This window comes from Puntigrus tetrazona, chromosome 18 (assembly GCF_018831695.1).
Source record: "Puntigrus tetrazona isolate hp1 chromosome 18, ASM1883169v1, whole genome shotgun sequence".
NCBI classification, from domain to species: Eukaryota; Metazoa; Chordata; class Actinopteri; order Cypriniformes; family Cyprinidae; genus Puntigrus; species Puntigrus tetrazona.
The window spans coordinates 24768508-24794200 of NC_056716.1; the positions used below are offsets into that span (position 1 = coordinate 24768508).

At 37.5% G+C, this 25693-nt stretch overlaps 1 protein-coding gene across 1 annotated transcript; it reads left to right on the plus strand.

The window, feature by feature from the left end:
- Positions 1 to 888: 888 nt before the first annotated feature.
- Positions 889 to 24592, plus strand: lrriq1 (leucine-rich repeats and IQ motif containing 1). Its single transcript, XM_043263884.1, has 27 exons — positions 889 to 908; positions 1058 to 1189; positions 1543 to 1651; positions 1758 to 1858; positions 2173 to 2266; positions 2429 to 2637; positions 2721 to 2786; positions 2933 to 4237; positions 4313 to 4465; positions 4891 to 5041; positions 5504 to 5697; positions 6194 to 6321; positions 6581 to 6654; positions 7307 to 7400; positions 9822 to 9992; positions 11748 to 12056; positions 12618 to 12786; positions 13349 to 13468; positions 14104 to 14193; positions 14584 to 14711; positions 14808 to 14864; positions 14973 to 15061; positions 16167 to 16268; positions 20772 to 20901; positions 20995 to 21055; positions 21288 to 21405; positions 23701 to 24592. The coding sequence occupies exons 2-27, from the start codon at positions 1082 to 1084 to the stop codon at positions 23832 to 23834; spliced, it is 4464 nt and encodes a 1487-aa protein (XP_043119819.1). The 5' UTR covers positions 889 to 908; positions 1058 to 1081; the 3' UTR covers positions 23835 to 24592.
- The last annotated feature ends 1101 nt before the right edge of the window (positions 24593 to 25693 follow it).

Genomic DNA, 25693 nt, shown 5'->3' on the forward strand with positions numbered 1-25693 from the left:
TGAGCAGGCTTTGACTGCCCTAATCTGCAGTGTAAATCTGCAGCCACTGCCTGTCTAGTCTCTGTCTGGGTTCCATGCTCTCAGACAAAAGCTCCGGACACCTTGCCCACTAACAAAGGGGTCGATGCCACTCTCCGCTAATTGAAGCGGACAAGGCTTGCTGATGGGGCCTTTTTGAGCAATTGAACTTGGTGAATGCTTCTTCGGGATCTGATGAAACACGGACAGTTGATTTGACTTCAAAAGCAGACTCCAGCAGGCACTCAGAGGGACCAACGATAAAAAATAGTCCCATGTTCTGGGAATATGCAGTCGGATGCTTTGAATATAAAAGACTGCGTGCCAAATGAATAATGTAAGTAAAAACGACTTATCGCAGTGAGAAGATGGACACAGCAGAAGTGGACTCAGAAGTCCATATCAATAAGATAACATCAATATTACTCTAGTCCTGAAATAAATGACGCGGTGTTGTAGAGAGATGAGAAATGATTCAGCTAGTGCACTAAATGATTAATCTCCTTTTAAAATCAGTTTGTCCCTGCTACTGGTAAACCACAAAATACTATTTTTCAGTTTAATGACTGGTCTTGTTTCAATTTGTGTGCACTAATGCCTCACACCATCAATAGGGAATGATTTGACTATGTTGCCACTAGGAGGCGACCCATATAAAAAATGTGCTGGAAATGACCGCCCAGACTCAAACAAACTGTAAAAATAAACTAATGTTTTATAAATATTTGTTAAAATGCGTATTATGTAATTTTGTTACGGCTTTTCTTTAGTTCTGTACAAATATTTAATCTGGCACATCACAAGGGTTCTTCGTGAAGTTTGTCCCTCACGCTTCTCTGTACACTTTGTTTCCATAGCAACTGCGGCGGACGCGAATGTACAAACATGAGGTAAACAGACAAGCAGGTGCATCAAATAAAGACAGAAAGACTTCATCAGGAGTATTTTTTATACTGTTGCTTTGACATTGATATAGTTTCCTTCAATATGCATTTTGCGCCTCTACTATTGCTTCGCTCTAAACCTTTCTTTTCCACAGGGAGTTGGTTGACTTGATCTCGGAATGATGGATGACATCGAAGAGGCAATAAATGAGGAGCTGATGAAATTAAACCTACATCCTTCTGAAAATGATTCAGAGTCAGACGATGACGACTTCACTGTTTTGAATGTAAGTGGCTTTTTATTTACCTGCTATTTCTTTCTTAAACATCTTAAACGCAAGTAACTTAACGTAATTTATCTTAAATTCAGTGTGCTTTTCGACACTGTATTCCAGCCTGCTTTATTATAAAGAACATTGTTTGTACAGTAAGTAGAAACAAGGTTTTCCCGAATTTCTTGAGTGTACTGGTGAAGAAAAAACAAACATTGTGAAAAGTGAAAAGTGAAAAGAACAATCTATTCAACTTTTATGACATTATAATGACATAAGCTGATAATTCAAGTAGTCCAACCAAAAATATGTACGTTTATTTAATGCATGTCAGTACAGCATAACCATCACCTCTGCTTTCACAAAAGCTGCATGTGGAAGATGAGCTGCCTGCCTCTGTACTCACATATGTTGAAGCTTCAAGAAATCGAATAAATGCCTTCGAACAATTAATTCTTGAAGATGTTGAAGAAAAGGGTAAGAAAGCATTTTTAAAATAGAACTGATTGGAAGTCTTAATTGAAAGGACTTAAAACGTTTATTATAGGAATTGCATCTTTTTTCCTGTTATGTTTATTTGTAGAGTTCTCAAGCCAGAACCCGTCTCACCTTAACCACAGTGACAATCCTACAAATGAGCCGGCTTCAGATTTCATAGATGACCCCATAAAGTGGAAAGAGCAAGTGAGTCATGGTTATTTGTTTGTGGATGAATGGAAATAGGCTTATTACCCCATCTGAGTCATAGCAGAGGAAAGGAGAAGTGTCTGTTTTGTCCTTTGATTATTTTAACCTTTTTAACTTCAATTTGTATCCTTCAATTTAGTTTGTCCATCTCAGTTAAGCCAATATAAATTTTGACTTTAAATTCTCCCTTAAATTAAAGACTGTAAATTACCCCTATTTATCTCCAGACATGCAGCATGCTCCTCAGATGGTGTTTTGTGTAGATCCCATTTTGTTAGTTTATGATTATGAAATGCATATTTATTTGTCAGGTTATCTCTGAATTAGTGGAACATATTGGACATCTAAAAGACATTGTGCCACAGAATGCCGACTGGGAGATTCCGAATATGTCAGGCATGGAAGGTATTTTTTTCTGCAATGATGTGTTTAGATGGGCCTGTATTTTAAGTTTAAGTTCTACCATCAAATATGCAAAATTCTAAAAACTAGTTATGCAATAGTTTTGCATAGATTGCTATATAGCCTCTTTATGATCACAGAATTATACCTTTACTTTGTTTTCAGATGATGTATACACTGAGAGTGAACTGCAGATTAGTCTTGAGTGGAGAGAATTAGAGAAAAGACTAAGAAAGGAAGAGGAGCAGAAATTAGCAGCACAGGAGATAGAAAGAGAGCTGCATTTGGACTCAGAAAGAAAAGAAGAAGAAAGGAGGAGGAGAGCACTGATGAAGTTTGAGGAGGAGTTGAAAAAGATAGAGGATGCCACTCTAGTAAGATTGTCTTTAGTACTTTAAAAATACTAAAACGAGGAGTAAAGATGATTGATTTAAAAAAAAATCTAAATTCATTACAGAATGTTGGAGTGAAAAATAAAGTTCACGACGCAGAAGATCTTCAGCTGGAGCTGGATAAACAGCAGGTGACTTTAAATATGACTAATGTCGTTGAGAATGTGCTTTAATTAAATTTGTTCCCCAATGTATTTATGTGGAAATAATGTGTATGCAAATATAAGTGAAATTATTATGTTAAAAAACATTCTATAATTTTTTTGGTAAATTTTAGACATTAATAAGGAAACTTGAGGAGCAGATGGAGGAGGAAAAACTGGCTTTTGAGAAGGCTCAGGAGGAGGAGAGTATGAGAAGCCGGAAACTTCATTGCACAGCAGCAACAAAGATTCAAGCTGCTCTCAGAGGAACATTAGTGCGCCGCTGGAGCAAAACAGAGCTTAAGAGAAAGAAAAAAGAGGAGAAGAGACTTGAGGAGGAGAGGAGGGAATGGGAGAAGATGAAGAAGGAAAGAGAACAGGAGAGAAACAGGATTGAGCAAGAAGAGCGCGCTCAGAGAGAGGAGATGGAGAGACGCAGAACAGATTATGAAAAAGCTAAAAAACAAGAGCGCCATCGTCTGGAGAAGGAGCAAAGACTTGAACAGCAGAAGAGGAAAGCGGATGAAGATGAGAAAAGGAAAGAAATGCAGGAGGAAAAGCAAAACAACATCACAAGTGTAAAAGAAGATTGCAGAAGACAGGAAGAGGATGTAGACAAGACGAATAAAGAAAATGAAAGTGTTAAAGTGGAAAGGAGTAGTCAGGTGAAGGATAAAGGTAAAAGAGAGGAAGAAATAGGGGAATTGGAGAGCAAAGAAAATGAGTTAAATGTAAGAAAAATAGAAGCTAATAATGCAAGAATTGGGCATGAGAAGAACATGGAAAACGACAAGAATAAGATGAAAAAACAGGACAAAACTAAAAGCATAAACACAGAAGACACTGAAGGATTAGATGATATGAGGACACAAACAAAGAGTGATAAAGACAGAATAAAGAACTATGAAGAAGAAAAAACAGTTGAAAGCAGTGGAGAGCTTGACTCTCAGGAAAATCTCTCACAGTCAAGAAAAAGCAGTAAAATTTTCAAAACCACTACAGAGTCACACATAAATGTACATCAAGGACTCTCCAGTGATGTTGGTATTAGTCCAGTGGGTTCCTTGATTGTTGCAGATCATCTAAGTGTTAAAGAAAATACGGGCTTGACTGTGCAGGCATCTGATTTGGCTACTGTAGCACCTGAGATGGACACCAGGGGGCATCACTATACTACAACTTTTGAGCTTGAGGACCATAAACCAAAAATCCAAGAATCAATTTCAATATGTCTGCCTGACAGCACAGAGCAGAAGCGACTGGCCTGGATGATGAATTGCAATCCCTGGTCCGCACTCTCATTGCAGAATAAAAGGAAGGGGTCTTCAAACCAACAGCAGTCCCAAAAAAGAGGTCCAAGAAAAAGAAGAGTTCCCAGTTTACCCCCTCTATCTGTGGACACTATTCTCAAAACAGGACATTGGAGCTCTCTCAAACAGGTAGAAATGAAACTTCCTTTTCTTGTCTATGATGAGTTCATGCTTGCTTTATTATAATTGTCTTGTAAAAATTAGGTTACGACAGTGACCCTGGAAGACCTACCAGGATGTAGCCTGTCCACACTGTCTGAGTGTAACAAACTGCAGACTTTGACCCTCAGACGCTGCGGACTCACTTCTTTGGATGGACTGAATCAGTGTGCTCAGATCAGATATATTGATGTACAAGTAAGAATGAACAAACAAAGTGATCGCTTATACATGCATGTTATACAATACCATTAAAGAGATCTCTTATACTCTCCAAGGCTGCATTTATTTGATCAATAACACAGAAAATTAGTTTAAATGTAAAATATTTTAGTGAAGGCAAATTTGTAGTTTCAGAAGCCATTATTCCAATCTTCATTGTCACACGATCCTTCAGAAAACATTTCTTTTTAATATAAATGTTGAAAACAGTTTTTGATTATTTAACACATAGAATGTATAAAAGAACACTATTTATTGAAAATAGAAATAATTTCTAACATTATGAAAGGCTGTACTGCACTTTTGATACATTTGAATGTATCATTGCTAAATAAAAGTATTAATTCTTACCCTAAACATTTGAACTGTAGTGTATGCACCAATGCTTTTTTTACATTAAGGAGAACTCAATTACCTATGTGGATTGTGGAGGTCTGGCCAACCTTCAGGTCCTCCTCCTGGGCAGGAACCAACTGATGAACATCCATGGTCTTGATGGAGCTGAAAACCTGCAAACTCTTCAGCTCTCACACAACAACATCTCTCGCATAAGTGAGTATCTTTTGTGTTTATTAACTCTTGTGTTCTATGTATTTTGCATCGAAAGCACTCAAGAAAGAGCCGCTGATTGTTGTTCAGTTGAAGGTATCTGGTGTGGCACAGAATTAGTATTGAACGCTCAATGTTGTTATCCAGGAGAGGGCACCATTGTTCCAGTTTGGTGTCTTCAAATGGCCCTTTGCCCTTGCTCTGCTCTTTAAATGTCTTGATGTGTCTCATTTCTAAGAAAATGGCCTCATATTGAATAAATATGAATAAATGTATCATAAAGAAAAGGATAAATGCAGTTTAAAGGTATTTGCTGTCAGTGTTAGATAATGTCCTGCCAGTGCTGCCTTTTTATATTAGATTATCCTTTGGCTGGTATTAGATATTGTCACCATGGCCTAGTGTTATCCTCATACACTCCTTCTACACCAGCATGGACTAAATGATATATCTTTGCTTACTTAGGTGGTTTAGGACCCCTGAAAATGCTTTTGCGATTATCAGTGGACCATAACCAGCTGCTCAGCACGAGAGGATTGAGCGAAATTTATACCCTTCTCCATCTGGACTGTTCCTACAACCACCTAAGCCACGTTGAGGGTTTGGAGAATTGTGCTCTGCTTAACACACTGAACCTCAGAGGAAACAGTCTGACTGAGGTAAATCTCACACAACCAAAGAAACAAACAAGTTGAAAGATGAGATCATGACTTATGTCTTCAGCAGTAATCTCAAGATCATACTGAATAATCAAAATATTCCATTACTTTGATGTTCTGTCTGCATTTGAGAACTGTTTATGTTCTTATTCTAATTAGCCCGACTGAAATCATAGACTTTTCGCCACTTTTTTTTATTTATTTAGGAGTATATTTTCATCCCAGTGTCCAGGAAATGCGTAACTTGACAGTGTTCATTACATGATACCCGTATAAAGAAATGCTCATCCATCTCGGGCTGCCATCACTTTAATTGAATTATAGCTATCTGTTGTGCTTAACGTTTTGGATATTAGTCATGTTCTTGATGAGGTATGAGTGTCCACCCATTTCAGCTTGTGGGACATTCTTTGTTAGAACAGAAAAAATTATTTTTTTATGTGACAAGCTGGTCAAGGGAATTGTTGTTATTTTTATTTCCGGGCCTGTGGCATAGCTGCCTGTCCTGCAGAACCATGTTCTTCTGAGGGACCTGTACTTGGATGACAATCTTCTATCTTCTCTTGATGATCTGGAATCCTATTGGCTGCCTTTGCTCCAAAACCTTTCCGTGGCCCATAACAGGTAGGCCTCAGTGCAGAATATCTAACTGCCTACCCAGGGCATCATATTGCAGGTGTTGCCTAGGCTAGCAGCTCACAGTGTTTTGAGTCTCTTCCAGTTTGTTTTCTGAACACTGTCTTACAGTTAAATTCTACTTAAGGGTAAAGTATTTAAGTTGCTTAAATGCAGTACATGTTATGTAAAATATAATAGAAAAAATTACAAGTGTACAGCGCTAAGATGTTTTATTGTTTAAAATGGGGGTTCATTTTCTCCTTAGTGTAACTCATTTAATTCCACTCTTGGACCTGGTGTCTCTGAGGATGCTGGATTCCAGTCACAACTGTCTGTCAGGTGAGGTTATGAAATTGGGTCGGGCCAGCTTGACTATGCTTTTTCTGTTTTTGGCTCATTGGTTTTTATTCTTGAATATGGATCTACCCCGTATGGACACAAGTACATAACGTCATAATTTTCATTTTTTTGTCAACTGTTGCTTTAAGTATCATTTAGAAGCTACTTATTATCATGCATATTACTAGTATACTGACCATTTATTAGTACTTATTATTCAAAATAATGATTTTTTCTTTTATGCCAAAAGTCATTAGGAAATTAAGTAAAAATCACATTTCATTAAGATAATTTGTGCATTTTCTACCATAAATAATAAAAATACCCTAAAGATATCAAAACCTAATTATTTATTAGTAATATGCATAGCTAAAGACTTTTATAGACTTTTACATTTATATGCACCCTTAGATTGAAGATTCCAGATATTGTTCTATCCTAACATCACTGGAAAGTTGACTTATTTATTAATTTATTTACCCTTATGACATGGTCACAATTGTTTTCCCTCTGAAGTGTTACCAAAACATTTAATCAAAGTATTTGAGTGTCTTTAAGACTAGAATGGCTAACATTTGGCTGTCATCCAAAGCATTAGAATAGTAATCATTTGCAGAGTAAATTGCGTATCTCTTTTCTGACTCCCTTTTAGATTTGCAGAACACTTGTCTGAATCTTCAGGAATGCAGCAGTCTTCAAGAGCTTAACCTGACTGGTAACCCACTACAGCAGGAAAGCAACTGGAGGTAGTTGTGAACCAAGGACCCAGTTTAAGTCCTTTTACATTGAGAGTTACGTTCATTTTTCAGTTTCTCACTGAAACTAAGCAAAACTGTTGAGTATTTTTGTTGTTAACAATGAATATTAGTATATAAAGTAAATGTGGTTCCTGCTTTTATAATAGAGAGATTTATCTTGAATTGGGCAGAAGCTGTCATGTGTGCATTCCAGCAAAAGTTACTAAGCATTTCATAATTGTCCGAGAATGTGAAACTAATGTGAATGGGGACATTGGCTGGAAGTGCACCAGGCGTTTAAAGTAGAATAAACATTCCTCTTTACCGCTGAGCTTCCGGCCCATATCACTGCACCAGCCATTGTATCTGTGTCCGCTATTGGATTACCCAGTGACATCTGCACGCACGTGGATTTAAGTGCTCGTAATTCTAAAAATATTTGCTCAATGGGGGAATATTTTTTAAGCAAATGTGCTCTTAAAGTGCCAGCAGTTAGCTGAGAGTTTTTAATTTGCAAATGACATGTGTTAGAAAAAATGTGCGAGAGAAGATCAGGAAAATACAAAACCACGTTGGAATTAATTTCTCAAGAAGCAATCCAGTTCATTCAGGCAAAATGGAAAAAAATAACATCATACATACCAAAGAGATTTATGGACTGTCATGAGTTTATAGTTCAGAAGGCCTAAAAAGTTTAATGTTGGCAACACATTTATTTTCCTGACGGCAGAGTCTTACTAAATTGACTTCTTATAAAATTGAACGTGGTGTGATATTTGTTTTAAGCTGTTGATTTTAATAGTTATTTTTTAAACTTTATTTTCCACATTTTGTGGAATGTGGCTTCCAAAAAGAAGTCTTGAGGTGAAATATATCTACTGTGTCTTTACATCTGTTTTATTCTGTAATGACGGATAGGAAGTTCACTCGAGTCAGGCTCAGTATTCCGCTGAACTTTGTCTAACCCTCAATGCCAACAACGGAATTAGACCCAGTGTTTTTCTCGCTCTCCGCTGGCCCTTTCATCCCCGTCCAGTGATAACATAGCCTAAATTAAAGAACCGAAGGATATTTCAAAGAAGTACACAGCACACGAGCGTTCAGAGTCTGGGAGAGTAGACTTTAGCTAGATTAATCAAACTTCTGTAAGTTTCTTTGTTTACAGGGAAGTTTTCATGAGTAATGAATAGAGTCGGTTTTGGGTAGCAATAGGAGCCTGGCGGCCGGACACGACATGGCCAAAATGTGTATCACATGACCATGCCTGCTTTATAAATGTAAATCAGTTTTTGGGTTTTAGAGATGACCCCTTTATGGTAATAAAATAGAACAGAAATATAATTTGCCAGCATTTAATTTTTTTTCAAATGTATGTTATACAAGTAACTTAATATTAATATAACACAACTGAAAAAAATTGTTTTGAAAAACAATAAATACTTAAATACGTAAATTATTTACAGTAACAAATAAAAAAATAAACAATAACAAATAAAAAATTGTTAAAAAGTTCTATACTTTTCTTTAGTAATTTATATCAATAAAAGTATTTATGATGACGCCCAAAAACAAATAGATAAGAAATAAAAGCAAAGAGATAAGCTAAAATGCATTTAAAAATAATAATATGATCAAAAATAATTAATTTAAATTAGTGACTGTAATAAGTAATTTTAATTGTTACTGAATATATTACTGATTAATCAAGTTCTTCAATTTTACTTCTCTCAGCAGGGTTCAGCAAAGACTAGGCTACACCTGTGTTTTCTCATGCACTTTTGCAAATTAAAACACAGATCAAAAAAACAACAACAGCTCACTTGAGTGGCTGTCACATCTCTGAAAGGAGGCCAGCAAACCCTTTTTCACTTCTAATCCGAGCCGAGTGTCATCATTGAGAACGGCAGACTCTGACTAAACCTCTTAGTCGATGCACAGGCGCTCTGTTGATTCTCCTGGGTCCAGAATGTCAAACTCATTAAACGTTTTATCCCCGTTTCCTAAGTGATTTCATCTGCTCAGTGTAAATATTCTCCAATAGAAAGCCCATGGAGACAGAGAAAGGGAGGGGCTGGAAATAAAGTTTACCCGTTACTTTTATATGATTGCAGTGGACAGTCAATGCGGTAACCTTACATATTGCTCTGAACTGCTAATTGTTTTGCAAAATAAGCTATTTAAAGCATAATTATTGAAAAAGTCTATATTTTTATTTTACATTCTTTTTATACATAAACTAAAAGTTACATTTAAAAAAATTGCAATTATAAACCTTTGGCTTAAAACATTGTAATAGCTTTGTTATACATTATAAAATAAACATTCACTAACAATTAAAGCAATCATTTCAAAGAGCTTTGAGCACATTGTGTGGTCGTTTCACCTTACATTTTCATCAGATTAATCTCTTAAATGCCTGTTTTTCCTCAGGTTCTTGCTTTTGGAGACAGTGCCTGGCTTGATTAAGTTGAATAATGAGCAGACTGCCGCTGCCGCAGTGTCTCGTAGATGTCCAGAACAGCGGTGGAGTTTCCAGGCCCTCTGTCAAGCACAGCAAGAGCAACGAGATTCACTTCTCCAGCAGCAAAAGATGGAGATTAGGTAGACAAGCGGTTAAAATTTTTCTCAAAAATATAAATAATGCTCCGATTGGTGAAAATGTAAATCCTGTAGTATATTATGCAAAAAGCATGTAATATTAATCGTATTTTAATATTACGTATATGAAAGCAAATCATAAATTATACAGAGGGTTTTTGTAGAGAATCAGAAAAAATCCATGCCTACAAAATTATAAATGTTTAATAAATAAATAATTGCAATTCATATGTGGTATGTGGAAACTTACAATTAGTTCTTTGAGCCTATTCATGCTGAATATCACACAAATATTATATATTCACTGCTTTTAAATACAAAAGCCCCCTCAGACACTGCTGCAGACCACCAGCAAGTAAAGCAGAACACTCACTATGTTTCATGAAACATGATTGGCAGAAGTCTGTGTGTCCTGTGGTTCAAACTGAGGTCTCTTATGGCTTGGAGGACTTTAGAGATACCCCTCCTAACCCTGCCGCCGCGCGTTCTGCACAAAGGGTCTTTTGCACACCCGTGGGGACCGCTGCAGTCGTTTAACATCTGACCTGACCCAGTGTCAGTCCCCAGCTTTGGCAAGGTGAAGACTCTGCCGTCTGACCGCGATACAATGGTAAACCAATGCCTGTGTTGATTAGAGTGACAGACCGAACTGAGAGTTTTGGTTTAATGCCATCAAACCACGGCAGTAAAATAGAATTTATGCCACTGGATCATAAATATGTTGTGTTACTGCAAAAAAGCTGCGTAAGTTCTTCAAAAAAAGAAACTCTTTCCCGGTTTTTCTCTGAGGTAATTTCAGATGTCAGTATGTAGGGGAACTGTGTAAGGTCTAAGATTGCATTTATTTGCCTTGGCTTGATTTTTACAGCTTGTAATAATGTTTGGCTTTCGGAATGTTCATTGCTGACTATATATGCAGTTTGACATTAATTTGTTTTAATGAGGTAATCAAATTAGCCATTTTGTTATACATCTTTGTCCTTGCGCTGAATTTCAACATGTTTCGACAGTAGTTTTGTTTCCCAGTACAAATGTGCATTGCACTGGATTCTTGCAAGGCACTTTTTACGACTCTATTCTGGACAAAGTGTATGTTGGAGGGATGCGGATGCGGATGCCCCTTTAACCGTGTCAGAGGATTAGAATAGCAGGGAATAGCAGGGTAGAGCTGGTTTCTGATGTTGACAGCAAAGACGGGCTCAAGGGTCAGGGGCAGGAGGGGCCGGACCAGCCACGGCTAATAGAATAATAAGAGTGGGATTGAGACACCTTTGTAGAGACTTCCTGAAAAACTTCATTATGAGCCGGTTTTACAGCTCACAAGAAATGTTTTGAGGTAAAGTTTAGGCTAGTTTAAATCCTCATCAATAAGACTTTACAATAAGGATCCATTTGTTAACATTAGTTAATTGCAATAGAGTAAACATGATCTAACAATTAAAAATAATTAATTTAACTTTAATGCTAATTTTAACATTTACCAATAAAAAAATATCAAAAAATTGCCAAGTGGTCCCAAAACTAATGAACCATTCATACATCATGCAATTTTGCATTTTAAAAAATGTGAGATGCAGGTCATTGGAATGAAAAAGAAAATGCAAGCTTTAAATATGTGTTTTTTTATAGAAAGTTTACAAGCAGTAAAGTGGAATGCAAGAAAAAATTCAATATATTCTCCCAATATTGAATATTGAAATTGAATATATTCTCCTAATATTTGATCATTTCTACTATTTTCCTGCATTTTTTATACAGTTCTGCACCTTCGCAACATGACGCCCAGCTTCTTGCCATTGGCCACCAAGCAGACCTGTTCAGATTGGCGGTGGACCAGCGTTATGCCCATGAATATGGCGACAGCTGTGTCACAGAGGATTCAACACTGGTGGCAGCTGCTAACAGTAGTTCATGCAGTTATTTTGAAGCATCTTTATCACACGGACAAAATACAGAGATGCATCTCCGGGATTCAGCAGATTGTCAGAAACAGTTTGAGCTACAATCTGCTGACTGCGTGCAGACACAAAGTGAGAAGGAACCTGTTCAGGCACTGAACCTTATAATGTATGACTCTCACACACAATATTTTCTTACTTTTACAATTCATTTCTTTTTTTAAATTGAACTGAAAATTAAGCGATGGTTTCATCTGGCCCCCAAACTGAGCCTGGTTTCTCCCAAGGTTTTTTTTCTCCATTTTGTCACCTCTGGCTTCCTATTTAAACTGAGCTGATCTAGACAACAACGTCTCTGCATTCAATAAAAATTGAGTGCTTAATCTTGTCATTATAGATTACTGACACTCTATTCTTCAAATGAATACTGTCCAGTGCTTTGACACAATATGTATTGTTAAAAGCGCTATATAAATTAATCTGATTAATCGATTGATTGATTTGTAGTAAACATCTCCCATGATTTGAAGGTACATTTATTTTTAGCTAAAGGTAATCAAAATAAAGCTCATCTCTAAATCATTCAGATGACATTACACTCCTGCTGGGTCTCTCTCCAGATGTTTTAACGCAGATGAATCATCCGAGGCTTGAGTTCAGTGACATTCATTTAGTCTCTTATGACCTTGGTGAGTCATCAGATAAAATTGTCTTCTCTGCTATCACTCAGAGCTGCAGCTGTGGCGATCCAGCGATGCTGGCGAAGGAGATGCGTATTGCAGAGACGTGAGGGCCTCCCAAGCTTAATTGAAAAAACTAACACAAAATCACATCTTTGTAAGTTGGAAGATACCTGCATTGGCGGGCCTGAGATGGAACGTGCTGCTGTTGTTATTCAGGTGAGACTCATTTTTTAGCTCCTTCCACAAAAAATTCCTGTTCACTTTGGTTTTGATCAAGGATTGTTTGATATATCTCCGAAAAGGTGTTTTCCATGCCTCCTTTTATGAATGCAATAAATAACTTGAATAAAATTAAATCATCTTCATTACACCTATTACTGCCAAGGGGTTGTTTTGAATTGGTAGGTAGTGCTTTTGAAAACAGGCTATTTCTTTCACATGTAACTTCTAAGGGATATTTTCTCTCTCTCTTTGTGTTTAATGAGTCTCCAAGGACTCGAACCGAAAGAAAAAAATGATTAATCAGATTCCAACGTGTCGCTGGAGTGGGAGCGCTAGGGTTCTGATCCGTTAAGTCTTTTTTTTTTCCCGCGGGGAATACGCAGATTTAGAGGCATCCCGGTGTTACATTTGTCTTACAAAGCCAAAGTCACAGAAAGTTCAAACTGCAGACCGCGGGGCAATTAAACAGAGGTTAACATGTTTTATCTTCCTAATGGGATAACACACAATATTTATGCTTGCATGTGATTCATGGCTGTGTGTGTTGCCCCTGCAGGCTGTATGGAGGGGCTGCGTTCTGCGGAAAAAACTGGCCCGTGCTCTAGCTGCTGCTCAGATCACAGAAAGCGATGAGGACTTAGAAGAGGTGGACATGGACGAATTCATTTTTGATGAGGTATGAGCAGATGCTTGGTGCTCCTGCCATCACGGTGAAGTCTGTAGACAGATAGCTTGGGCCGTTGTGCTGACAGTCCTTAAACTAGCGCTCAGAACCGTGAGGCGGTCGGCTGTCAGCAGTGATTAGGTATTGAAAAAGAGCAGTCAATGAGCGGGAAAGCGGGGAAGGAAAACGTTGTTTCTTTTTCTTATGTCACCTGCTATTTTCTGCCCGTTTGCATCACGTTTACTCAACTTAACATTGGCTTAACCTATGCATTACGCTAAGTGAGCTCATCTGTGTAGCTTATTAGGCGATTCATTATAGTGTATTACGATGTCATGTTAAATTGATCTGTATTATTGGTCTACATCTAAAAATCATGGAGTTTTTCATGTGTTGGCTCTCCTGTTTCTTCCTGTCATGACTTTGGGGGGAAAAAAATCTGTTTTGAAGTGGATATGTTCTCAAGTGTTTGTCACACACAGGAAACCAGTTCAGTGCTTTTAGCTTAATGGGATCTGCTACTTGCTTTGAAGGAATAATGAAAGCATCAAGATGCACTTCATCAGCTGTAGAAATCCCATGGCATTCTGGAATGGTGCAGTCCATGTTCAGATTTCGGATTTTGTTTGTGTCCTGTTTGTGAATAGAAAGTGCTGGAGAAAGACTGGATAAGCCTGGATTCCAAAGCCTTACCGGCCAGGATGATGCCATTTTCGGAACAGCTGCCGTTGCCAAAGGTAACAGCCCTACGGACCCTCCTTCTGTCTGTGGGCCGGCACAATCAGAGTCTCTCTGGGTGATTAAGTGCCGAATTTATTGCCTCCAAAAACACAATTACTTTCTAGGCCGCCTCAAACTTCCTTCTCGTCAGCAGATGTAATTTTTCAGCACGGTGCTTTTTCTCCTGCGGTTTCTTTTCTTTAGAGAGAGCTGGCCCTTTCTATCACGGTAGCGGCACTGTGATGTGATGCAGCTGCTGCTGTGGAAATGTAGACATTGTTGAATACACTTCTATGTTCTACAATCTAGCAGCATGAATATTATCTACCGTTAAAAACAAAAAAAGGCAAGACTTTTTGTTTGAAAACTGATGCTATTTTTTCTTTGACTGTTTTTGTGTTTCTTAGCCTCCACTCCCTCTTCCGATTCAAGGGTCTCCAAAGACTCTATGTGTTTTTCCACTGCAGCCGAAACATGCCTGGTCAGATAATGAAGCCTGTTCGGAGCAAAGCTTGACGCCTCACCATAGTAGCAGGTAATCACTGGCTTCATGTCTTCTGCTGATCGTTACTTATATGCACGTCGTCATATTTTTCTTGCAAATTTCTTAGCTTTATAAACAAATTTCCAGATCAAGCCCCAAAACCAGAACCCTGCCTGAAGAATCAGAAAAAATTCTTAAAGAATGGTATGTTTGTGTGCTACTTCAAATCAAATTTTTTAGAAAATAATTTTATATTCCACATAAAAAAAACGTTCATGGACCAAATGATACACCTGTCAACTTCTGTTTCAGGGGGATCACTAATGAGTCTACTGCTCTTCTCATGCTGAAGAGATCCAACAAAATGAAAGGCAAGAAACAGAAGCAGAACAGGTTATTTGGTAAGCATGTTTATATATCAGTTTATCCTTCTTATGAGTTGTATTTAAAACATTCAACTTTTAATTAAACAGATCCTATATTGGATGTTAGTTCAGTGCATCTCAATCAGGGGAAACTTCTTAGGGGGCCTCAAGGTGACTTAAATAGTTAAAAAAAATAAAATAAAAAAAAATACAAGCACTGAATTTTATTTGTTTTAATCCACCCCCAAAGTAGCTGTTATCCAAAAAATTACAAACAATTGGAAAAGGCATTTTAACTTTGTTGTGAACAGTGGAGGTCTTGGAGTCCAAAAGGTTAAGAACCACTCTCTGTGGTACAATATACTTTATTAGCATCTGAAAGACGGTGTAAATTCCAGCCAGTAAAACTACAGTGAATAATACTAACATAATATTTAGTCAAGTTAAAAGCCTTAAAAGCTGCTTTCAATCAATCAGTCTATACTGTTCTTCGTAGTGTAATTGTTTTTTTATTGAGTGAACTATCCATTTAATGACACAATGCACATTTCCTTAAAACTTTATGCCAGCCTTCAAAGCCTTTTTTATAATTTTTCCCTCTCTACGTCTTTGGTAAACAGTCATGCCACACTAGCATGGAGTTTGTGATTCCATGAGAAGCTTAATCTGCCATAACATCAACCAGCTCCACCCAGCTCCATGCCTTGTCATGTTCGATTGCCCCGTCTGCAAACATTCCTACATATATTCCATCGTGCTTTGAGCTCCAAGGGCCCAGAACTAGCTTCATAACTAGGAGCTAGGAAAACATCAGTGCTCGTAAGTTCAATGGGCCGTGAGTTTGAGAAGAATCCCAGACACGGTAGTGCTGGCCCTGGTCTGGATCCTCCAGGGTTGGCCTGAAGCTGGCTTTGATCAAGGTCAGGAGTGCGTGACTCTAATGCCACAAATCCAATCATGGCCCCATGAAATGAGGGCCTGTGTCAAGCTCTCAGAGCCACTCCATGGGCGCTTTGGTCTCGTAATGGAAAATGAAGCTTAGGTTTCTGTCAGTTTTTAGTTTGCGCTTGTCTGCTCAATGAATCTTGCGTTCGTATGAGCTCATTTGTGGCTGTGTTCCTGTCTGTGTTATGTGTTCTAGACCCAAATCCACGTCTGGCCCTGTTCAGAAGCCACAGTAACCAGTATGTTTCCAAAGAAACTCAAAGGATAACATGTCCAACTTTCAAGGACAACTTAAAAGGTATAGCTGAAGTTATGCATATGCAATTTATGATTTATATGAATTAAACTAATTACTATATGAGTAAGTTGAATCGCTATACAAATCTATTGATGAATATATTGTTTCTGAATGTGAATCGTTTGATATCTTGAATCAATTAATGTACTATTCAAATGAGTCACATTACATGATTAGTGTATACCCAGATTATCCACTTATTCAACCAGAAAAATTAGGCTTGGAATGTTGGGACATAACTAATATTTATATTAATGAACCATTTACTATATGAATCAGTTGAATCATTGTTTGACTCAGTTGATTCACTTTAGAAATATGAATCTTTTTTTAGCACTATATGAATCAGTTTATTCACCATATGGTCTATTTTCCACTATATGTAAAAAATGATTCACTATTTGAATTAGTTCACTAATACACAGTATTAATTAAATGATTGACCATATGAATACATTTATTCTCTGTATAAATCGATTCTCTATATAAATTATTTGATTCATTATAGGAAATTCTGTATAAATCGATTCTCTATATAAATTATTTGATTCATTATAGGTTTTTTTATGTAATAAACAAGTCAACAATTGATGGAGTTTGCATAATTTCCTGAATTCCGAGAGAACTGATCCATTTTCATTATTCCCCATGGGCTGGATCCATCCAGTCATTTGGGACACGCTTGGATCTACCTTGCGTGTAATACACGAAAACATACACATCGCCCGATCAAATTGAATGCACATGACGGGATCGTAAATAGCTAGCTATTAGGTTGTTTGGGATGGTGGAGAATAAACAAGATGATTGTATTTCAGGAGACTTTGTAGCGGACCTGAAGTGTGAAATTGAGTTAAGTACAGAGGAGGTAGGGCACTTAGGGGTTCCAGACTGAGAGAAAGAGAGAGAGAGCGCCGTCTGCAGCCCTTGTGCCACCCGAGGGGGGTGGGCTTTTAGCGCAATGCTACCGAGGGGGGTCGAACATAAGAGATAAGGCATTGATGAAGGGTCACGTTAAAGAGCAGGGCAAATAAATGGAAAGATATCCTCTTTACATGCGAACGGTTGCTTTCTTTCTTTACTTTTTTTGTTGTTGTTCCTACTCCTCCGCCAGTCCCGTGGCGTATGTAAGCTGATACCCATTTTCAAGTGGGTTACTTCATGTCCAGCACATCCACAAAAGAGAGCTCGGATAAAATAAACACGAGTGAGGCGGATATCTCGGAAAGAATCTGTCACGGCTTCAGGGGGCTAATCACCTCCAGAAGGGGGCTTGGAGCGTTCGCCTGAAATGTAAGCCCCTGCTGGGGGAGAGCAGGGGAGCGGCGGCCAGCCTGTAGCCTGAGGCCTGGGGCCGTCCCTGATGGGGTTGGGGTTGTATTGCTGGTGCCTTCCGCAGGTCAGCAGAGGGGAAGAGCAGGTAGCCTTACCCAACCCCAAAGCTAGGACACAAAGTTTAATGATGCCCTGTTTATGTTGGTTTTAGCATCTTTAATCGTAAGAAATGCAATCATTTCACTTTTTTTGTGTGAAATGCAGCAAAGTTGCTTTGCATTAACCTGCAGGTTTTTGCTGCTCTACTGTGTTTGATTTGCACCATGTGTCATGTATTTCCAGTCTCCTGTATCTGCTGGGCTTGGCACTGTATCACTTCTCAAGTAGATGATGCTTTTGGTTTGGGTGGATTCCTTTGCGAGGAAATCACAGAAGAGAGTCAGATTTTGTGGAAAATAATACTTTAGATCAGTTGAAAGAGATTAACTGAAATACAATGTCTTACTTAAGTCATATATATAGCCATCCACCTTTAAAATGATTATTATTGGTGTTTTTTGTTTTATTAAAATAAATTAAAAATAATTACATTTATTTTACTTATTCTCTTACATTAATATTTATCAACTCATCAAATTACTAATTATTCTATTTTTTGTGTTTTTGTGCACTTTAGTAAAAGAAATACAAATATTTAATTATTCTTAATAGTTAATAATAGTTCATTATTCTGAAATAGTTCTTAAGTATAAAAAAAAAAAAAAAAAAAAAATGTTTGCTTTTTAGTGTCAATTGCAAGGATTTATTAGTTAAAATCTTACATCTTACATTACATTTTCCATTCTGCTTGTGTGTGTGTGTATTTGTGCACATTAGATTTATGATTTATAAAAGGAATTGAAATCAGAGATGATTTTTAAAACATCAACTTCTGCAGCATCTGCACCAGTGCAACTAAGGATTTGTAATTTCTCAAAATCTCATGTTAAGATTTAACATTTCCCAAAGATTTATCAGATTTTGTCCGTTTCGGGGCATTTTTTTTGATTGCTTCAGATTGATGTGATTGACAAGCTTCATGCATAAATACAAACCTTTCCGTGGCGTGTGTTTGTGTATGTGTGTGTGTTGACCGCTGGTTGACCGCCTGTGGTCTGCTCTCTGGAGGTGAAGGTTTGACCCAGGGTAAAGGAAAGTGGGAGACAGAACCTCACGATAAAAGACCTGACCTCCCTCTTTGAGTCTGCTCGGAGAACTCCCAAACAATCAAAGCCCCATGGGTATGTCTCATAGTCACACAAACACACACACACACACTCAAGAATCCCACACATGCGCAGTGTGTCGTGTGCATAGCCTATGCGTGTGTTCATGCAGTGACTTCATCGCAATGAAACAATTTAGCCATTTTGGAGACCAAATTCCAGTTAAGTAAGTCAGAACCAAAAATAGTTGGGAAATCTGTTGAAGCATTTTTGATAGACATAACATGAGATGAGATATATATAAACATCAAAATATGATCTATTAGTCTATTATATTTTAAATTCTTCTTTGAAATGTGTCTTGGTTTTGTCGGGATTGACCTTGAGTCTTTGACTGTATTGACAGTACTGGTATAAAGGAAGAGCAGGATTTCTGGAAATACCTGCACAGTGTCCTTAAGGAGATCACCACTCACCCCCAGCAGTTGGGTTCTGTCATCCTGAGACTCGTGAAAGAGCTGATTCTCTAACTCCTGTCACCGCCATAGCAGCACCACACAGCCTAATGTACTTAAGAGCCCTTCTAACAGCCGTGACTCCTGGGCCCCCTGATGTCCTGAGGGTGGGATAGATGGGGGGAAGCGGCTTTGACAGCTACTGGATGCTGCATGTGTTTCTATCATATAATATCTGTGGTTAACTCTTTCAATCTGTGTGTTCACTGTGTGTACACACACGACCTTTCAGCAAATAATATTACTTATTTTACCATGAACCTATTCTAATGTACACTTTTTAACTCAAGTATTAGCTTTATCATTATCGATGTATAATTATATAAAATTTATAAAGTGTTATATATGCTATAAATTAACTGTTAATATAAAAGCTGAATAAATAATATTTGTTAGGATTGGACAATATTTGGCTGAGATGCAACACTGGAATCATAATATTCAGAAAATCGCCTTTCTGATCAAAAAAAAGTCTGATCAAAAATTAGATTTTGATATTTTTACGGTAGGAAATTTACATAATCATTATCTTTACTTATTATCCTAATGATGTTTGGCATAAAAGAAAAATCTATCATTTTGACCCATACAAGGTATTTTTGGCTATTGCTAAAATATACCACTGCTATTTAAGTTTTGAGGTCCAGTGTCCATAAAACCTCTTTGCATTTATTTAAAGAAAATTAGCACAAACACCCTGTTCAAATAAAAATGACCGTACGGCCAAGTGTTTAAAAATGGCTAAGTGAAATTATTTGTTTGTGGGGTCCTCTTGGTTGGATATTTTGTTAAAGAATGGAATATAACTCATACATTTGTGTGTTAATAAGTGTCCAAATTTTTATAGGTCCAAATAGTTGTATTAAATCTTTTAATTTTATTTGTTTATTGTATTTCTTAAAGTGTATGAAAAAGCTTTAAAATCTTCTGTAAATGCCCTGTACATGCTGAATGGTTCTTTCACTTGTGGACTTTTCATCAGCAATAAATGCGGATTGCCTTTTTTCTGTTCAGCCCTTAGGGAGGAGTTAATCACTTGACATTTTTAGTGGATTTTCAATTAACCCATGACAACTGTAACCCATAAACCTTGTCTGCGCTTTATTTTTTGGCTAAACCATGAAAATGACTTGAATAAATGGCTCATTAGTTCCAGCACTTGGCCGTCAGAAGTTGTTATCAATTCATGCTAGTCTCCACCAAGAACATGTTTATTTTGAATTAGGGCTTTTTGGTGACATATATTGACACCGTCCATAAATCTCCCTGCTTCCTACATACTCGTTTCAGCTTTCTTTTTTGCTCAGTAGGCATAAATATACACCACAGAAGTTCCCGAAACAACTGTGATTTGCATTTGCTATTAAACCATGCGTACAGTTTTTTTTTCCTGCTACTTAGTTACAGTTTAAAACTATTGCTTGTCAGGATTTGTCTGACAAACAACCAGTGTTTCTGTATTTTTTGTAATTTTGAAAGCTTTTCTTCTTGCTTCCATGGCAATGCAGTTCACGGAGCAGTGAATGAAGTTCACAAATTACCAAAAGCAGAGGAAAAACTATCTCACAACGAGAGAACGTACCAGTGGCTCCACACACAAGCAGTTCATCCCGATACAAACTCTGCAGGCACGGGGCGGTGAGGCACACTACTCTGAACTGTATTCTTCTGAAAAATATACACAGATGCAAGATAAGTTCATAAAGGTAATCTATTCAATGGCTTTTTTAAGGATCAATTCCTCCCTGATATTGGCCAGGATATTCTTAATGGTGGGAGGGTGCAGCTTGTGGTAAGAGCTATTATTTTTTTTACCGTTTATTGTATTTTTCACACTAACATGCCACTGTTCACTTTTTTTTTACAAGTCCTTTGTGATTCTGTGGTAATTAATTTGTGAATTTAAATTTAAAGTGTCTCATTCAAATGAAATACTTTGAAAACTGTAAATAATTGTTTGTGGGAGAGTGAATTCGTACATGTGAGGGATTGCCTATACTTTAATGTATCTGTTTTTTTCTTAGGCCATAGGGGAGAGAGACAGTGGAGGTTCAGGAGCAAGATTTTGGACTGATTCCGCTAGTGTCTCTCCACCTCTTAAAAAGCACACCCAGCCTCGAAGATACTCAGCTGAAAACACACGTGAGTCTTTTACTTAATTGCATACTATCAAAATAAAATAGCATAAAGTAAATAATACATGTAGATATGAAAATACAATATATAGTACAGGTCAAATATTTTAGAATTTATTTTTAATGATCTCATTTGACACTGGAGTAATGGCTGCTGAAATTTCAGCTTTGCTGTCACAGGACCACATTAAATTTTTTTTTATATATTAAAAAACAAGAGTAATAATATTTCACAGCAATACTGTTTTTACTGTATTTTTGATTAACAAAAAACGTAGCCTTGGTGGGTATAAGGGACGTAATTATTCCAAACATTTGACCATATAATTAGTATGCAAATGCCCATTAGAAACATCTGTGCTCACATTGTTGATAGTATCAAACAAGCAAAAGAACATGTTTTTTGAAAGCAGTCAAACTCCCTTCTCCAGTTCTGTTACGAATATATATACAGCACACCACTGGATCTTTTTCTGCGTCAGCTTTCGGGTTCTACTCAGAGCATCATCTCCGTATGATTTATCCCAATACTAATTTCTGAAAATGTTAAGGGATGGGATTAATTAAGGAAGAATTTTAAAACACTGCAGACTTCACACAATGATGTGAAGTTAAATCATGTGGGTCAGGTGCCAAATCAAATACTGCACACGGAGTGCAGTGGGTGTGACGTGAAGCACACGATAGAAACTGTACACATCATCTGGCTCACTTGATAACCCATTACAACATCGCACAAATCCGATTTCACACAGTGAAAGCCACTAGAGCTCAAAAAGGTAACTTCGTTGCCCCTTACTAAAAAGTAAATGCATGACGAACATGATAAACAAACACATTTTTATGCTTCTGGTAAATACAAGCATGTTTGCAAATTTTTATGTGTATAATTACCTATGTGCGCGTGTGTCAGCTTTGCAGACAGATGCCGGGGTCGATGAGGGGACGGGGGGGGGGAATAATCTCTCTTTCAGCAGGAAACGGACAGCGAGAGACCTCTGACAGCTCGCTGATTAAGTGCAAGCTCTGTCACACACAGCGCTCACCCTGACAAAGATCCCACTGACTGACACAAGCAGGTCTCAGCGCGTTTAACACAGTCATGTCGCACTGTGAAGGCTTTTCACTGTCTGTCCTAATGAAGCTAAATTGGATTCTGATGATTATTTGAAAATGAAATCCACGAGGATGCTGACAGCCTGACTGACTGGCTGGTTGTCTGAATGACGAACTCAATCAGGCCTTTCACGTAGAGGTATTTATAGGTGAATTATTGGAGGGAAGGCTGATTCTACGGATCAAAGAGAACTGAAAAGATAATTTTTTTTAGATAATTCACTTTACAGTATACATGCAAAACCAATCCTCTGTAATCCTCAAAAATCGCTACTCGTAAACGTTTTGAAAAGGATGTTTTATCCCCGCTGTGAATTAGTCTGTTTATCGGCTAACATAAAATTATTTTTCCCGGCTCTTCATAGGCCTCTTGTCATTTGAATTAAATCATCGTGAGTCATTAGGTCATGAGCGCAAAGTTGACATGCTTAGCACGATGTTCAATTACAGTAAGGACTCTATAAATACTACTTAGGTTTAATGCAACAAGATACCTTCTACTTACTGGTGCCGAGCCATAAAGAGCAGTTTAGGGAGCCATAAACGTTTTCATTATGTGTAGAGGAAATCTCCCGGTGCCTCATTTTTTGCCCTCTTTCAAAGGTAATGGGAGCAAAATGACTGAAAACAATTTGTTTGGTCACAGCGGTTAAGTGAGTGTGTGGCCGTTTTATTAAATATCAGCCCACAGAACACGGGCAACAACATGTGTCTCTTTGAATATAAACGTCCAGGGTTTGAAGTGCGATTAATACCCGTCGAGGGCAGACGTCTACTTTTTTCCACTTTAATCAACAAAGGCAGGAAACTAATGAAGACAAATGCAGCAAAAACAAAAATGTGTGTTAGCTAAACAATTACCACATTTGTTAAATTTATTACATTTTTGAATTTTTGAATAACTGATACTTTTTTTTTAATTCTAAAAAATATATTGTTTTAGAATTATGCAGGAAGATAAAGCAGCCTCACGAATCGATGGAGCTTTCCTTGCTGTTTCATTTTACCGCATCCGTGGGTTCTACACGTGGAACACATCAGCTATACGGAAAAAAAAAGCTTGCTTTGTTCTAGGTGTTTGAAAGAACTGTACTGGTCGGAAACTCTGTGTCAGTCAAAGTCTTGTCAAGTGCATTAGCATTATTGAGGGTATATTTTTTTATAAAATGACCTTTTGTCTCCACAGAAACAGAAGTGTCGTCACCCCTAAGAGTCAATTCAGCGCCGACCCGAAATGAGCGCATTTCGTTCCGGGACAAACCGGTGCGACGCAGCGGAGGCTGGGGTGGAGGAAAGAAGAGAGCCAAATTGAACAAGTAAAAAGATAACTACATCAGCTTGTGTTTGTTGCACTGAGATAATATTGATTTAGTTTGTTCTTTTGTTTTCGGCCCTTCATATTTGCGGCTGTGTATATATTCAGCGTGATGGATGTCTTGTTGATGTAAGCCCTTAACAAGACTTACAATGCTCATTTGATCTCTGCTGAAATTCCTTGCAGCTGCTGTTTTTACTAAAATCCAGCTTCCTCTCCTGCAAATGAATTAGAAGCAATGGATGAGATATAGCCTAAATATCTGCAGGCAGTCACAGGATATGTATTGCTTTCAAGTATCACTCCATTTAACATGAGCACTGCGAGCCATGGACTGGGTGGAAACCATTTACAAATGACATGCTTAATATGCAGACAATGACAGGCAATAGAAACCAGCTCGTTCCTGTTTTAATTTACCTTTTTTTTCTTTCTTTATACTGGGAATTTGTTGTTTTTTAAAGCTCAAAATAAGACAGTGCGCATTTAATGAAAGTAATATATCTGAGATCACTGTCAATAAACTATTTGCTTTATACACAGATCTGCCTCAAACACTTATATTGTAATATCTCAAAAAACGCATCTATGGCAAACAAGTCCAATAATAAGTAAAAAAGAAATGCATGAATCAGAGTTAAAAGTGTTTTCTTTAGTGTTAGTGTTTGATAAGAGTATCTTGTTTGTGTATTTTAAATTTGGATATCTAAAAGCTGAGTGTTCAAAACGGGTTGGAAAACTTTCTGGCACCAGCTTAAGGCTCATTTATGTCTATAGAAAGGATCGAATAAATCTTGAAAAGAGATGCCTTATTAGTGGGAGTTTTGGCATCGTGTTTTGGGCATATCGCCCATAGGTCTAATACTTAATCCAAAAACACTGGCTGACTGCGGTGGTATTTGTCTTGTTGAATTACAATACATTTAATACTGTAAATGGATATAAAAATAAGTTACACTTTATTTTGATAGTTCACTTTAAATATTCTACTGACTATAAGTAACTATAAGCAACTACGAGTGTGTGCATGTATACAGTATATATTACATATACACTCTCAGAAAAAAAAGTACAAAAGTATGAAAGGATTCCTTCCCAGTCACAGTTTTGTACTTTTCTTCTGAGCGCACAGACTAGATAAAGTATATAGATAGACAGACTATGACTGCAAAAAGGTTATAGTGGGACTCCAAAGACAGTACTTTTCCAAGTTTCCACTTTTGCTGAATCTCAGAATAACAGCCTGAATCCGCAGACCGATGCCAGCGAGTAATTCATGCCAGTTGTTACCCACAGAAAACATAGGCAAACCATGAGAGATAATCTTTTCAAGTGCCAGCGAGAGCAGATCTGAATAAGGTTAGTCAGAGTCATATAAAACCTATTGGTTTGTTTGAGTTTCTAATAGACTACAGTGTATTAAACTACCCAGGAACACATTATAGGGAAAATAAATACTCATTGAATAATCCTTCACACTAAAGTGAAGAGGCCTTTCAAACCAAATTTGACTTTGCAAGCTCAATGCATCTGGCCTGACCTGAGCAGCTCGATCGCAGCAGCTGGATGAAGTGGCTGTGGCCAAACCGTTTATTATCATTTTAATTACTTAAGTGACTGCAAAGGCGTATGTACACAAACCCAGCTGACACGCTCGTACTGACCTCTGACTTTCACTAGAGATTCATTCTGCCTGTAGTACATAAGAGAGCGAGAGAAACAGAGAGAGGCAATAAACAATGGCAAACATGTCAGTGGCCTGAAAGCCTCGTGTGGCCAGTACAAAACCATTAATATGATTTAAGAATGTACCTTCATAATCAAGAAAAACACTAACATCTCTCTCTTTACCAATCTGACAGAG